Below are 14,164 nucleotides of genomic sequence, written 5' to 3'. Positions count from 1 at the left end.
TGAAGCATCAAGGAGCTTTTATTGTACCCAGTACAGATCATCAGGAACTCAGCAGTGTAAGAAACACATTGTGAGGGGGAGGGGGATGAAGGGAGAGCCTGTACAAACACAGATCCTTTGATGAGATCATCATCCACCTCTGGTGGATTTCTGGCCTTTTCCGCTTTCTCACAGTTTAAAGCAGAAGTATGAAACTTTTATAAATAATGTTTTTTTAACATATTTGTTAAAACTATTACCATGTCGTAACAGGAGACAGAAAATCATTTTCCTATGGACTTGCTGTCATCTACAGAAACATACTGTTCTGTCAGAAACAGCCAATCAGAGCCAAGAGGAGGGCTTTAGCGCTGTCAATCACCCTCCCCCTTTGCTCTGCTACACTATCACTGGTCCACCACCACAGAGTCTGTCATGATTGCTAAGACTAGTTAGAATGGCAACTGATGACAGTGGATAAATGGTAAGTTGTCTCTCCACCATTAGCAGATTGAGCAGCAAGTGGATGAGGATGATGAACAGCGTTCCTCCTGGCTCTGATTGGTTGATTTTGGTTGGTAGTGGTACATTTCTTCAGACAGTAATAGTAGCTCAGAGAAGTGGAGGAGATCAGTCTTTTCTCATCAGTCTCAAATTACACTGTCATGACAGTTTCAACAAATATGCAAAAAAACAACAACAACATATTTTTGTAAGAGTTACATACTGTAGCTTTAACAGCTAAACAACATGTCATCCAGTCTCCAACCTGAAGCCCAACAGCAGTAGTAGCAACATCATAACAGCCTGAACTGTACAGCTTACACATTAAAATCAGAACCATTGCAGCCTTATAGCAAAAATATATACTTTATATAAGTTTGTCTTTGCCTGACTTCCGAAAAAAAGAGAATATAAACAAATTTCTTTGTCCAGATCCAGTAAAGAGATATGTCAATGGAGTGATTACAGCAAGCAGAAAGATGGAGGTGCGCAGAGTGTTCCCGGAGAACGCCAGTGACCCTGGAGGACGCCAGTGACCCCAGGTCCAGGGTTGTGTTTGCATGCAGCGCCCTGATGCCCCTGCCATACTGGCGCATCAGAGGAACGACCAACACGTCAAGCACCCAGACAGATTAGGGGAAAGAAAGGAACCATCTTTATTGGACATGAGACGTTCTCACAGTGATGGAGTGAACCACACACACACACACACACACACACACACACACCGGAGTTCAGCATATTAAAATCTCTTACATAGACGTAAAGAACATTTACAGGGTGGAGCGGTGAGGCCTGCTGAGGCCCGGACAGATGGGAAAACAGCCCGAGTGTTAAATGGTGTCCTTCTATCTACAGAGTGTGTGTCTTTGCGTGAGTTCAAGCCCTTTCGCTGATCTTGGATTTCGAATGTGGAGACATGAAAACAGGGAACCCAGAAAGGCAACTCTAGACAGGACAGAGTTTGTGATTGGCTGCTTCCCAGGAATACGGATTGTCACAAAGTCAGACGGACATCCACTCCTGCGGTCTGTCAGTCCACTCCAAAACAGTGGCCTTTGACTTTTTCGCTGTTTGGTTTCCGTGGCAACGATAGCCCTGGCCTTGGAGTGCAGAGCTCTGGAGCTACAGAGTCCAGTTCTCCCTCCCCTCACTGCTGCAGGTTCCTCCGAGCTTCTGGAGGCCTCAGAGGGATTTTCCAGGGGGCAGAGGTCAAGTAGAGGTCATTCCCTCCAGGCAGCTCTGCACGTTCCAGCTGTGGATTTTTCAGAGCTGGCATGAGGAGAAACATTGGGAGTGTCTGCATGTACGTGTGTGTTTTGCATCCGGACACGTGCGAGCCGGCTAGTAGCCGTAGCCGTCAGGGAAAGGCAGGGCGGCGGCGCACTGCTCCCCGGCCTCCAGCAGGTAAGGGGCGGTGTCGTCGTAGTGGGTGAGGGGCACGGTGTCGTCCTCCAGCCCCGGCAGGCCGTCCACGTCCACCTTCAGGTTTGGCCGCTGGTTGTCGGGGAACGCCATGGAGAACAAAGCCTCGGGATCGCACACGAACTTGTAGACATACCGCTCGCCTGCCACCTGAGGAGGATCACATGTTGGGCGTGAGCAGGAAAAGACCCCAACAGGATTCTAACAGGAAACTAGTGAACAATTTTTTCACTCCCGATACAGAAATCTGAGGCTTAGTATCAGCTGATCTGATGCGGAAAGAATCGACTTAAAACTTTTCTTTTTTCAACAGAGACATAAATTAATTGAATGAGAAATTTACTTGATCATTCTGGACCAGTATGGCACACTGAAATACACCAATAGTTTCACAAGCTTGTTCAAACATGTAAAAGCGATACAGCTTTAATTTCTGCAGTGCAGCTAGGAGTGGAGCAGCCAATGGAGAATAAATAATAAAGAAACTGAAAAACCAACAGGTTGACTATCTTGGTCAAACATTTAGAAAAACTGCAAGAAACATTCTTTCAAATGGTTCACAAAGTCAAATTAGGATTTCTGAAAATAATAATAATAATAATAATAATAATAATAATAATAATAATAATAATAATAAAGCGTGACATCACACAGAAAACAAAATATAGAATTAATCTGAATAGATCCGCCTTTATGGATTGCCACATTGATCAGATACCTGATCTAGATATTGTTTTCAATATTAGTACTGATACAGATATTGATTAATCAATACATAAAATTTTATTTGTATAGCACATTTCAGCAACAAGGCCTTTCAAAGTGCTTCACCTGATAAAAACACTAAGTCATACAACATAGAATCAACAACTGAAACGATACATTTAGGCAAAGTGCCATCATTAAATTCTTAATCCTTTATGTTTCAAAAATAAATCCAAACAGATGGGTTTTTAGTCTAGATTTAAAGGCACTAATTGTTTAAACAGTTTTGCAATATTCTGGGAATTTGTTCCAGATTTATGGTACATAGAAGCTGAATGCTCAATTCAGTTACTATTGGATGAATGCATCTCTACAGAAAACTCAAGGATGGAAAGACTGGAAAACCGGAGCAAAGAGAGAAGAAAAAGGAACGTGCCTTTACCTTCTGCATGATGCCCTTCTCGTAGTAGTAGCGCAGCGAGCGGCTCAGCTTGTCGTAGTTCATGGCAGGTCTGTTTTTCTGAATGCCCCAGCGACGAGCCACCTGACACACACCACCGGGACACAAACACACACGCAAGTAAGAATCGGGCGTTGGCAGGTAGAGGGGCAAACATGGCGGCAGGAAGCAGGCACCGACCTCCTCAGGCTCGATGAGTTTGAACTCCATGCCGCGACCGGTCCAGGCGATGAAGTGTCCGTTGGCCGGGTCGTCCAGCAGGGTGACGAGGAACTGCCAGAGCTGCAGGGAGCCGCGGCGCTGGTAGGGAGGGCCGTCACGGTAAGCAGACGGCTCCTGCTTTATTTTCCCTGCAAACGGAGGAAGGAGCGAAGGAGAGGAGAGGGAGAAGAGGAGGCAGAAGGAAGAAGAAGAAAAAAGGCAAGTGTGAATCAGAAATGTTCTGCATCTCAGTTTGGTGAGACATTCCTACCAGATGGACAACAAAATGCACTGGCTGGTCATTATGCACAGTTCATCACTAACCAACAAGTTACAACCACTTCCACCTGATGGGATGGAGACTAAAGAAGAACATTATTCTGAGGTGGAGGGACATTAAACACGGCTCTCATCATTTTCATTATACCAGTAATACTAATGTACAAATCAATAGTCTGTAATTCTGCTCTACACTAAACAGAGAGAAGGACACTGAAAACTGGGAGGAAGATGAGAAAAAAAAGTGAAAAAAAAAATCCAATATATTTGTTAATCCTAAATTTTAAATCACAATATTAATATCATTTATTTTTATATTATTAAAATAATACATTTAAATGTTATTTGTCATGTTCATTTATCTGATTGGCTGTCAGTCAAATTTATCAAGAAACGTTTCCCCTCAGGGTAGTTTAGTTATAAGGAAAAGGGAACACCAGAGGAACCGTTCATCAGCCCTGAGGAACTCCTGGCTGATTCAAATTAGAAGGTACGAGGCAGCAAAAGCACAAAAAAAACATTCTAATAGTTGATATTTTCTTTACATATTTTGTAGATTTTTCTGTGGTTTGCCAAAGAGACTGAAAACCTTTTTTCATAAAATGTCTGATCTCATTCTATCAACTTGCTTCAAAAATAAAATACAGCTCTGTTTTGACAAAATTTTGCTTACATTTGAAGTCTTGGGGCTATCTTGACTTCTCACAGTAAGATACAAACAAAACTACTTTTTTGCAACTCTTTAATAGTTGCCCCGGCCAGAAGCTAGTGCTGTTAGAGGGACCAATCTAATCCATAAATCTGCTTTGATCTAAACCAGGGTGTCAAACTCCAGTCCTCAAGGGCCAAAGTCCTGCAACTTTTAGTTGTGTCTCTGCTGCACCTCACCTGAGTAGAATAATTAGGTCATTAAGGTTCTTGAGAACTGATCTACAGAAGGAGGAAGTTATTAAGACATTTCATTCCAGTGTTTTGTACCTGTGGCACATCTAAAAACTGCAGGACAGAAGCACTGGAGGACTGGAGTTTGAGACCCCTGATCTAAACCATTATAGATTAAAGTCTGATTGTGCCACCAGCACAATGGTGTGGTGAAACTAACATGTAGTGATGGTGTAGCTTTTTCAATGTATGCTAATGAGTTTGTCCTGGTCTGATCAGAGTGTCTTCCCCAAACAGCTTCTAGCAAACCCAGAACAGGACTTCTTTTATGACTTTGAGTATCAGTCTTATTCCTGAGCAGCTTGTTGAAGAACAGAGTAGATTTTTACCTTCTAGTCTTTCAGGAACCACACATGTATCGTCGAAGTACAGCTGTGGATCTCTGTCATAGGAGTAGCCTGAAATGAACCAAGAGGAAAGGCAGCATGAATCAGGTGGAGTGTACATTCAGGCTAAAGAGGCTAGCTGCCTGCTAGTGCTAGTGCTGGGGCCAAATGCTGATGTGTGTATTGCTGCTGACGGCGCTCTCTCAGCAGCTCCATGAGCCACCGGGTTCAAGGTCATAGAAGACATCAAGAAATAACACACACTTCTCACACACACAGACAACAATTGGGCTCTACTCACCGTCATGGGGATTCTGGTAGAAACTTCCTGCTCTCCCAAAGGACGACTGGCAGTTAGGCACTTCTAGAAACAAAAACAAAAAAAAAAAAAGAGGAGAGCAGGTTTAGAATCTGGGATTAAAGGCTCAGATGAAGCAGGCTTCATTTATGCAGGACCACCTGCAGATGGAGCACACAGCAGGTCTCACAGGTCTTCTGACAGGTGAAGTTCAATAGGATTAGCTGCATCCTTTCTATTTTAAGTCTCAATGACAATCAATGGCATGAGACCTCTCCCTCTTAAAAGTGAGTACATGTTTATGTCAGGCTTCCCCTCCAGCCTTTAGGACCACTTCCTGTCCACTCATGATCAATTTGAAGTTTTCCTATTACTTCCTCCACTGCTGTGCTTATGCTGAGAGGACAACTGTCTCCTAGCTGAGGAGCTTGACGTGAGCTCCCTCCATGCAGAGCTACGGTGCTGTAGTGACGTGGGTATCTAAAAGCCATAAGAGGATTTGTCATTACATCACAGGGCAGCACAGGCACTCAGCACAAAGCGAATCAGAACAAATCAGTCAGCGTGAAGGAAAAGTTTCTGAGCTGCAGCGTAGAGGAGAGAGGGACAAATGCAACAGGGCCAGAACAACAGCTGGGCTGGTGGGCGTCCAGGTCCATCCATCCCCCACCAATCACTCTGGCTGCGTCCATGACAACACGCTGCCTCTCTATCAGGACTGTTTGTTGTGACAAGGAGAAGAACTGGCACCGTGCGCTCCCTCATGTGCCGTTACAAAAGAGAAGAGAACTTGGCCTGATGCTAACGATCAACTGAAGGGCGTCCCTCTGAGGACACCAGCCTGGATCTGTTCTAGAAACCTGAAATTCATGGAGCTAAAATTAAGGTCTTAAAAAGCCATGATAAGATTAAAATAATGTCGGTCACTTGTTAATCACAGGTCTCAAATTGTGTCATGACAGGACGGTTTAATCTTGTATACTGTGTGTAGTTTTTTTTAATCTTGTGGGACTTTTCTAACTATACCAACGACAGCCACAACAGTTTAAACTCTTTTCAACTTTCTAGTGTCTTGTCGTGTGTATGAGCTCAACATGTCACCTGCTTGCAAACATCCCTGAATTTATAGTTCTTTTGGTCTTCAAGGTGGCATTAAAAAGTTCTTATGAAGTCTTAAATATGACTTGCTGAAACCTGGTTGGAAACGTATTTACTAGTTGCTCTGAGGCTCGTCCTGACCAGCACACCTGACTGTGGCGGGACAAACAGCACCTGCATGTCCAGGCTGCTGCTGCATGTTAAAACTCACAGTCATGTGTTGGTGCCAAGACCAAACATGGCCAGGCACATTCCTCACCCAGTCCCCCCTGCACAAAGACTGCAGTCAGAGCACTGCTGCTCACCAGAGTCGAAGCAGAAGTCACGAGGCTCCTGTTTAATGGCCATGGGGTGGAATGAGGCCTGGCGGGGGGGCACCATGGCGGGCACGCCCTGCTCGCTGTACCGAGGGTCGATGAGCTCCTGTTTGAAGCCCTGGGGAGGCACCGCCACCAGAGGCTCTGACATCTGCCGGTGGTAGGGGGGGCGGCCGTCACGCGGCAGGCTGGTGCTGCTGGGGGGCGTGGCCAGGAACTGGGGGCGGCTTTGGCTCTCAGATGGGGGGAAAGGTATGCATGGTTCTGACATCTGCCTCTGGAACCTAAACACAGAGGAGAGGACATCTGTGTTGAAGGACGGCTCACAAAGACATGGAATGAGACAGTGAGGACACAGTGAGGACACAGTGAGGACACAGTGAGGACACAGTGAGGACACAGTGGGGTACAGAGTGGGTACAGAGTGGGGGACTCACCTGTGCTCAGGAGTGAAGCTATTAGCATCCTGGTTGAGGGGCACACAGGGCACGGCGAAGGGGGGGCTGTGCCCCACGACGGTCTGCTGGTTGGGGGGGTGCTGTAGTGCACGCTGTGCTGGGGTCTGATTGGTTGTGTGGCAATGAGGAGGCGGGGTCTGCGTTAGAGCCGTGCTGGTGGGGAGGCAGGGAGAGATCGGTGTGGAGGGTGGGGTCAATGGCTTGAATCCAGGGGTTGGCTTTCCGTCGCAGGCACTGTGGATGAAGAGGTGAAGGAATGAACTGACTGGACGACACTACGGCGTTCTGCAGACGGAGTCGGTCATACCTGTAGCTGTAAAGGCACTTCTCTCCGTAGGGCATGGGACTGCTGGCCTGGTGGCAGGGGGACAGGTCCTTGGTGGGGGTCAGCTCTCGTTTGATCTTGGTCGGTGGAGGCCCATGAAACATCACTGCACCAGAGACAATGGAGAGCATCAGATAAGCTCCAGCATCAACAGATGCTATCTGCAGCGTGTTGGGGAGTGAAGCTAAATGGACGCATGGCCAGCGTCTGATTCCCTAACTGACAGAGACACTTGGCGGGTCTTTATCATCTGATCCAATCACAGCTGCCGCTGCGCCGCAGCATGACAGGAGCTGCGCTCAACATGCAAGCACCATCAGAGCTCCCATCTGATTTCCATTACGGCTGGCCAATAGCAGCACTCATGAATCAGAGCAGCTGTAATCTAATGGCACTGAATGATTTGCTCCTCGTTGTGCTGTAACCATTAGACACCGGCTGCAGCGCTCCGTGGATCAGCTGCAGTTTCTGGGGCGCCACATAATAACCACAGAGAAACTGGATCCTGGAGCAGCGCGGCTGCAGGAGCTGAATGAATTATCCAGCAGGCTGATGGACCTGAGTGGAGCCAACGTGAGCATGTGAGCTCCTGTGTGTGCGCCTCACGCCGAGGTGGAAGTAACCCGGAGATTAGGCATGGTGGACAAACAAACTTCACTCCAAAGGACATATCAGCCAAGAGGCGGGGGGCTAGGCTTGGTATTGACAGATGGCAAACACTAATCCTGTGTCAGGATGCATTATGGGATACAGTTTGTAAAGTTACACAATAAAGAATGAACAGCAATAGTTTGGTTTATTTAGCCTGTCATAGAGAAAAAAATGTAGGTGTTCATTTTTCAAAGTAACATACATAGCAGATGTATGTTCCAAACTACATGTTTAATTCACAAGCTAAATATTTAATTTCCAAACTAGACATGAAAATTTCCAAATTAAACATTTAGCTGTTAGTCTAAATATTTAAGAACAAACAAAAAACTCCACTCCAAATGACAATATTTAGCTTGCTAACTTAATATTTAGTTATCATGCTAAATATTTAGGTCTGAACTACAGATTTATTTCAGTTGAAACAACTAGATTAGTTAACAAGCTAAACAATATTTAGTTTGTTCACTAAATATTTAGTTTAAAATTAAATATCTGGTCTGGGAAATGTATATTTAAATTAAATACTTGTGAATTAAATATTTAGTTTGGAACTTTACATCCATCCATCCATCCATTTTCTATACACCCTTTGTCCCTAATGGGGTCGGGTGGGTTGCTGGTTCCTATCCCCAGCTAACGTTCCGGGTGAGAGGCGGGGTTCACCCTGGACAGGTCGCCAGTCTGTCGCAGGAACTTTACTTGTAATTTTTTATAAATGTATGAATATAAATATAAAATATAATATGTATATATAAATATAAATATGACTTTTGAAAAAATTAACACCCACATTGTTGCTATATAACTAAATAAACCAAACTATCGCTGTTCATTTTGTACAGTGTAACTTTACAAACAGCACCCCTTAATGCAGCTCTACAATGAAACAAGCTTGAGTAGAACGCCGTGGCAACCATAAGGGTCAGCTGACTGCACACAGTGTGAATCTACTTGTACAAACAGCCTGGAAGAACAGCTGTTCAGAAACACAAACAGGACTGTGAAGCTGGAGGTTAGTTTAACCAGAACCACCACACCCTGTCATCACCTCCCACGCCTCCGAGCGACAGAGGAGGGCCAGTGAAGATCCTCTGGTTCTGGTTCAAACGTGTCAACAAGTCACTCAAAGCAGGTTTTAGAAGAGGGGAGGGGCAACTGGGGTCCGGGGGACGAGGAGGACTGCTCCAAAGCAGCTCCAACCACTGGAATCTAGCAGCAGCTGAGGGATCCGAGTGTGAAACTGTGTGAAATCAGATTAGGACCTTGGCTCATGTGATGCCCCATGCAACTCGGCTAATTAAACTCAAAATGGAGGAGGCGGAGGGGAGAAGGTGGGAGCCGAGAGCGAGGAAGTCTAAACAGCCAGAGCTGGAAGTCGAGCATGCAGACGGGACAGACCCAGGTACTTACAGCTCTCCGACTGGAAATCTGGGACAAACTGCTCATCGTCGGGCACCTGGGCTGTGGAGATACAGGAAGAAATGTCAATACACCACACACACACCGGAGTGGAGACACACTCGTGACTAATTTGTGTAAAAGAGTGAAGCAAGAAAGAGACAAAGACGGTCTGAGTCAGCCATTTATCCCTTCAAGGACTTTGCTCTTATTGTTCCACTTGCCAGCTCGAGAAATAAAAACGTTGGACATTCTAACCCAGTTAAAGTTTAATGTTCCAAACTGCTGTCTGAACTTTTTAAACCACAGCCCAGAGGAGTGAGCCTACCTTCTGCGATCCAGATCTCCTGCAGCTGACTGAGATCTTGAAAGAGTTCTGAAAGTCAAAGGGAGAAAGACATTAACTGCAAGTCATCCGACGTAAAAACAAAAAGAAAAAAATGGTACCAGAACTCTCACCTTCTGTGTCCTGAGCGAGTTCTGTGTCCACAAACTTCCTCTTCCTGTCGTTCAGTGGCCGGGTGTTAGGCAAGTCATCTGCTGCAGAATTCTGAGAGAGATGAACAGAAACCATGACCTCCAGCAGCAGCAGACACCACCGCCATTAGCTAATGGGGCCGATGTGAGAGGCTGTGAGCGAGGCGAGTCCACTTACACTGGGTGGGACCATGAATGGGACCTGCTGGTCATAGAATCTGTCCATGCTATCTGTGGGATGGCAGTTCCAATGTGGGAGGGAGGCGGAGGCAGCCACGTGTGGATTTGCTGAAGCTGAAAAAAAACAACAACAACCAAACAAACAAAGAAAGGTGAAACAAATCTCTGGGTACCAAAACTCCTCTGCGCTCTGGTTGACCTTGACGTACGACCTCAGCCCACGCAGAATGACTCCTCATTACATGGAGCTGGGTCCTGTCGTGATGCTACAACAAACCCACCCTCTTCCTTCAGCTCTGTGTTTAACCAGCAAACAGAGGAACACAAGCAAGGCGCTTATATAAGCAGCAGCTCCTTTCCACTGTAATCAGCTTCCAGGATCTTTAGTGAAAACCCTTAGAGATGCTTCCAGCTCAGCGGAATATGGGCCGGGCTCTACATCACAAAGCTCCAGACCAAAAAAAGTCAGGGAAAAGTCAGGTCAGGGGCCTGATTAACTCCTGGAAAAGGCTTGAGGAAGTCATGGGGTGACGATGCCAGTGTTACACCTGGCAGGACCAGAATCCCCGGCCGGCTGCCTTAAACACACAGCACTGCTAGCTTCGCCGGGTTGTAGCGCTGCCCCCATCCTCACCCAGCGCAGCGATGTGACTCACTCCTCTATGTGCTGGTAATGGATGATGAATAAAGAATGGCTGCTGGGCAACAATTACAGCCGCCAAGCAGAACGTTAGGGACCTGCACTACGCACAGAACAAGCACTTCAGTAGTAGCTGAATATTGCTTTACTAGTTTGACTCCTGGGTCATGTGGAAAAAAAAAAAAGAGAGAGAGAGAGAGCGTCCATTAGGAAATCAAAATCTGAAGCATGGCTGGACCAGAAGATGTTCTGTAGACATCTAACAGAATTATTGTTACTGTATTTTAGAAGTGAATTATACAAAAAAAATAAAAATAAATACTAGTATTATAATGAATGTGTTCATCTTATTCAGGATATGATTAAAGGGCAATTTCACAGTTTTAAGAAACTTAGTCCAGTTTTGATTGGGGCTATTCAGAAACTAAAATAGTTCCACTCTACTCAGATCAGAAGTGATTGATTTGACCAAGCCTGCCGCATTTTGACAATTAATCAATTAATTGCATGACGTATTAAAATGAGCTCAAAACTGATTGCTATTTTTTTCAAGGGCAGTTTTGTTTACGACATCATAATCCATTTTATTTCCAGTTTCTGTTTTGTGTGTGTGTTTTTTTTTTTTTACTGTTGAGTTTTATTTTGGATATTTAAAATGACTTCCAGTTCCAGTGTGGAGTGTTCTTCGCAAAATTAAACTTTACTACTCTTAACAAGGAAATTTTGCATTATCAGACTATTAGCAAAATATTACTTGAAAATGGTGTAAAAAAAACAACAATATATATGGATTATTGCGATAACTATTGGGTTAGTTATCGTGACAGGTATCGATTTTACACTGATTGTAGAATCTCTTTCTAATAAAGTTTCTGATCTATAAAACCTAAAAAAGTCAAAATTTCAAGACTTTTTGGCATTTAGTCCACCTTAGATGGACTCCTGCTAGAAAAAAAACTGTCAGATGAGTCTATGAACACAATGACCAACGGTTTATGATATGCTGTAAATTATTAAGTTTAATATATTGCAGCTATATTAAACAAATAGTTTCTGTTAATTCCTTAAGTTTTTGTTGGATTTTTAACTCTGCGTTTGGTCTTTAAGGTGTTACCCTTCTGAGAAGAAATCATTTCTGTCATGTAATTATGTAATAGCACAACTGCTAAATTTTAGACATAATCCTGACACTTTACAGTCTGCTACAAAATCTCTCAGTCAATGCATAAAAATACTTCACCTATGCAGTATTCTGGGTCAAATACAAGGTGAGTGTTTAATGGAACAAAGGTTTCCCAAAATTGTCAGGCTAATTTACCAAATATAGATAGGTCTGGGAATTGTTGATCGTTTGGTGTTTATTGAAAAGGTATCTTTGTTGATGATCTGGGACCTTCTTTCCCATTAGCTGCTTCCAGACATTCTCAGTTAGATTCGAGCTACTCAAAGGGTTATTATTACGTTATCAAGAAGCATGTTGGTTAGATTAAAGCATTACTCATCTCTGTTTGGGATATGGATTACGCTGGGCTTATCTGAGGAACCCTCGACTAAACACAAGCAGGACCCCATGTTGGTCTAAAAACGGGTTTATATGAGTAAGCTTTTCACAAATCATAAACTGCATTCTGCGGTGAATCTAGTATGACCAGTCAAATTAGCCTTGAATTTAAATTAGATCCGATCAAGAATAGTAATCGAAAACAATGAAATATAGTCCTTTATTCAAATAAATCGGACACTAACCTCAGCAGCACAATAAGTCATTTTTATCCGCTTTTAACCGAACCTGAGGAAGATCAAAAGTGCGCCACAGTCTCCCCAACACAGGCGCTGCTTCACGCGACACAACAGAACTAATATTCAGCTAAAAAAAAAAAAAAAAAAAACACACAACAAAAAGTCACCTCTTCTGTAAAACTTCTATGTGTAAGCCGACGGTGGCGGTGGGGGTCCGAAGTTCACTCGGCTCACAACCCAACACACGCACACACACTACCACCTACTGTCCTCCGCCCTTCCCCCCACCCAACCCTGTCTTGTTTTCTTCAATGAAGTGAAACTCGATCCGTGTGGACTCACTGAGAGGGGGGGGGGGGGATCCATCCATTCATAAAAATAAATAAATAAATCACAGCCAGCCGCCCAACCGCACAGATAAACCAAAGCCAACACACGAACAGAAACATTGGTAAAATATAAAATATAAGAGCAGAGTAAAACACAGCACGTTGCGATAAACTGTTATCGACTTTTAGAAGTCGATAACAAAGTACATGTAAATCAAATCAAAGCGCTGCGTCTGTCAGCTGTCTAAAAACTACGTAGCTAAAAAAAAGGTTTATAAACACGTTTCTCGCAAATTAAACAGTGCAGCCTACCTTTTCCTGTATGTTAAACGTCCTGTATGTCGAAAAAATGCAATAGAAATATCCAAATAAAAGTACAACGTGTCGAGAGCCGCGAACCCGTCTACGCACTTGCTTTACTGAAGCTTCTCCTCCGACTCACAAAACTTGACTGAGCTTTTTCTGTAATGGCCCGGCGCTTTTCCACTGCGCTCTAGAGGCACGCAAAGATACACGCTGATTGGTGGGTCAAGTCTGCCCGTCAAACACGCAGCCAATAGCGTCTCCCATGTTTATGACTTATTCATGAGATGCAGTTTGACCAATCACGAGACAGCAGTGTCCTATTTTTATGAATGGCTGGATTTCATTCACATTTTTTTTTTCAATCATCGCTGCCAGACGTGTTTGTTAAAGGGCCAGCAGCAGTGGAAACGTACTGGGAGTCAAATCTACAAAACAACACGAGCGTCACCCTGGGTTTCTGTCCTCTCAAACTGCAAATGGGATCACAATTGTACCAACTCGGCATTGTTGCTGTATTAAGCATGCAATTATATTTAACTACTTAGTTTACTCTTTCAGAAATAACATGTACACAAACGCTTTAAATTACATAAATTAAAATCTGAAAAACTATCTGAGCAATTTGTGTTGTTCAGTTTTCAAAGTTTACAGAATTGATGGTAGGTTTTTCCTATAAACATTATTTTTACCTAGTACTGCTGGTTTAATTAAGAAGCCTTTTTGCATTGTAAGCACAGTTGCTTGGGGAATGCTAAAACAACACTTTAGGTATTGATTTGGTCTTTATATGTGCTGATCAGGTCACTATTTCTTGTAGAAATGTCCAGTCAGATACAGATATATATTTTATAATGTTATGAACTTGCTATTAACCCTCTATGGCATGACTTTATTTTTTTGGGGGAGAAAATATTTTCCTGCATTCTTTGGGAGCTTGGTGGTCCCTAATTATAAATCAATCATAAAATCGGACCCTGACCCCTCCGAGAACCAGATTTGGGTTTGTTGCCTCAGGGCAACATTGTGCTACCAGGGGACTAAAACAGCAAGGCTTTCTACAGTGATTATGAGAAATGAAATACAAATCAAACAAAAACTATATTCATAAAACAACTTTTTTTTG

At 43.9% G+C, this 14,164-nt stretch overlaps 1 protein-coding gene across 2 annotated transcripts; it reads right to left on the bottom strand.

The window, feature by feature from the left end:
- Positions 1-13,190, bottom strand: etv5a (ETS variant transcription factor 5a). 2 transcript variants are annotated; one of them, XM_044131081.1, is made up of 13 exons: positions 13,048-13,190; positions 10,025-10,140; positions 9,829-9,919; positions 9,698-9,745; positions 9,382-9,432; positions 7,300-7,423; positions 6,972-7,226; positions 6,523-6,818; positions 5,123-5,185; positions 4,825-4,893; positions 3,254-3,423; positions 3,050-3,157; positions 1-2,058 (listed from the first exon to the last, which is right to left on the bottom strand). In XM_044131081.1, the coding sequence occupies exons 2-13, from the start codon at positions 10,070-10,072 to the stop codon at positions 1,828-1,830; spliced, it is 1,554 nt and encodes a 517-aa protein (XP_043987016.1). In that variant the 5' UTR covers positions 10,073-10,140; positions 13,048-13,190; the 3' UTR covers positions 1-1,827. The 2 variants fall into 2 exon arrangements, with proteins under 2 accessions (XP_043987016.1, XP_043987017.1); XM_044131082.1 differs by having other exon boundaries at positions 3,056-3,157.
- Between the last annotated feature and the right edge of the window lie 974 nt (positions 13,191-14,164).

This window comes from Gambusia affinis, linkage group LG11 (assembly GCF_019740435.1).
Source record: "Gambusia affinis linkage group LG11, SWU_Gaff_1.0, whole genome shotgun sequence".
In the NCBI taxonomy this organism is placed as follows: Eukaryota; Metazoa; Chordata; class Actinopteri; order Cyprinodontiformes; family Poeciliidae; genus Gambusia; species Gambusia affinis.
Note: the sequence above shows the minus strand (reverse complement) of the source record. Positions and strands in the feature narration are given on the sequence as shown.

Coding starts and splice junctions, on each gene's coding strand:
- etv5a (XM_044131081.1), bottom strand. CDS start 10,072: ATGGACAGATTCTATGACCAGCAGGTCCCATTCATGGTCCCACCCAGT. Junction 9,920..10,024: donor CATTCATGGTCCCACCCAGT/GTAAGTGGACTC, acceptor CATCTCTCTCAG/AATTCTGCAGCAGATGACTT. Junction 2,059..3,049: donor GCATCATGCAGAAGGTAAAG/GCACGTTCCTTT, acceptor GATCCTCCTCAG/GTGGCAGGCGAGCGGTATGT.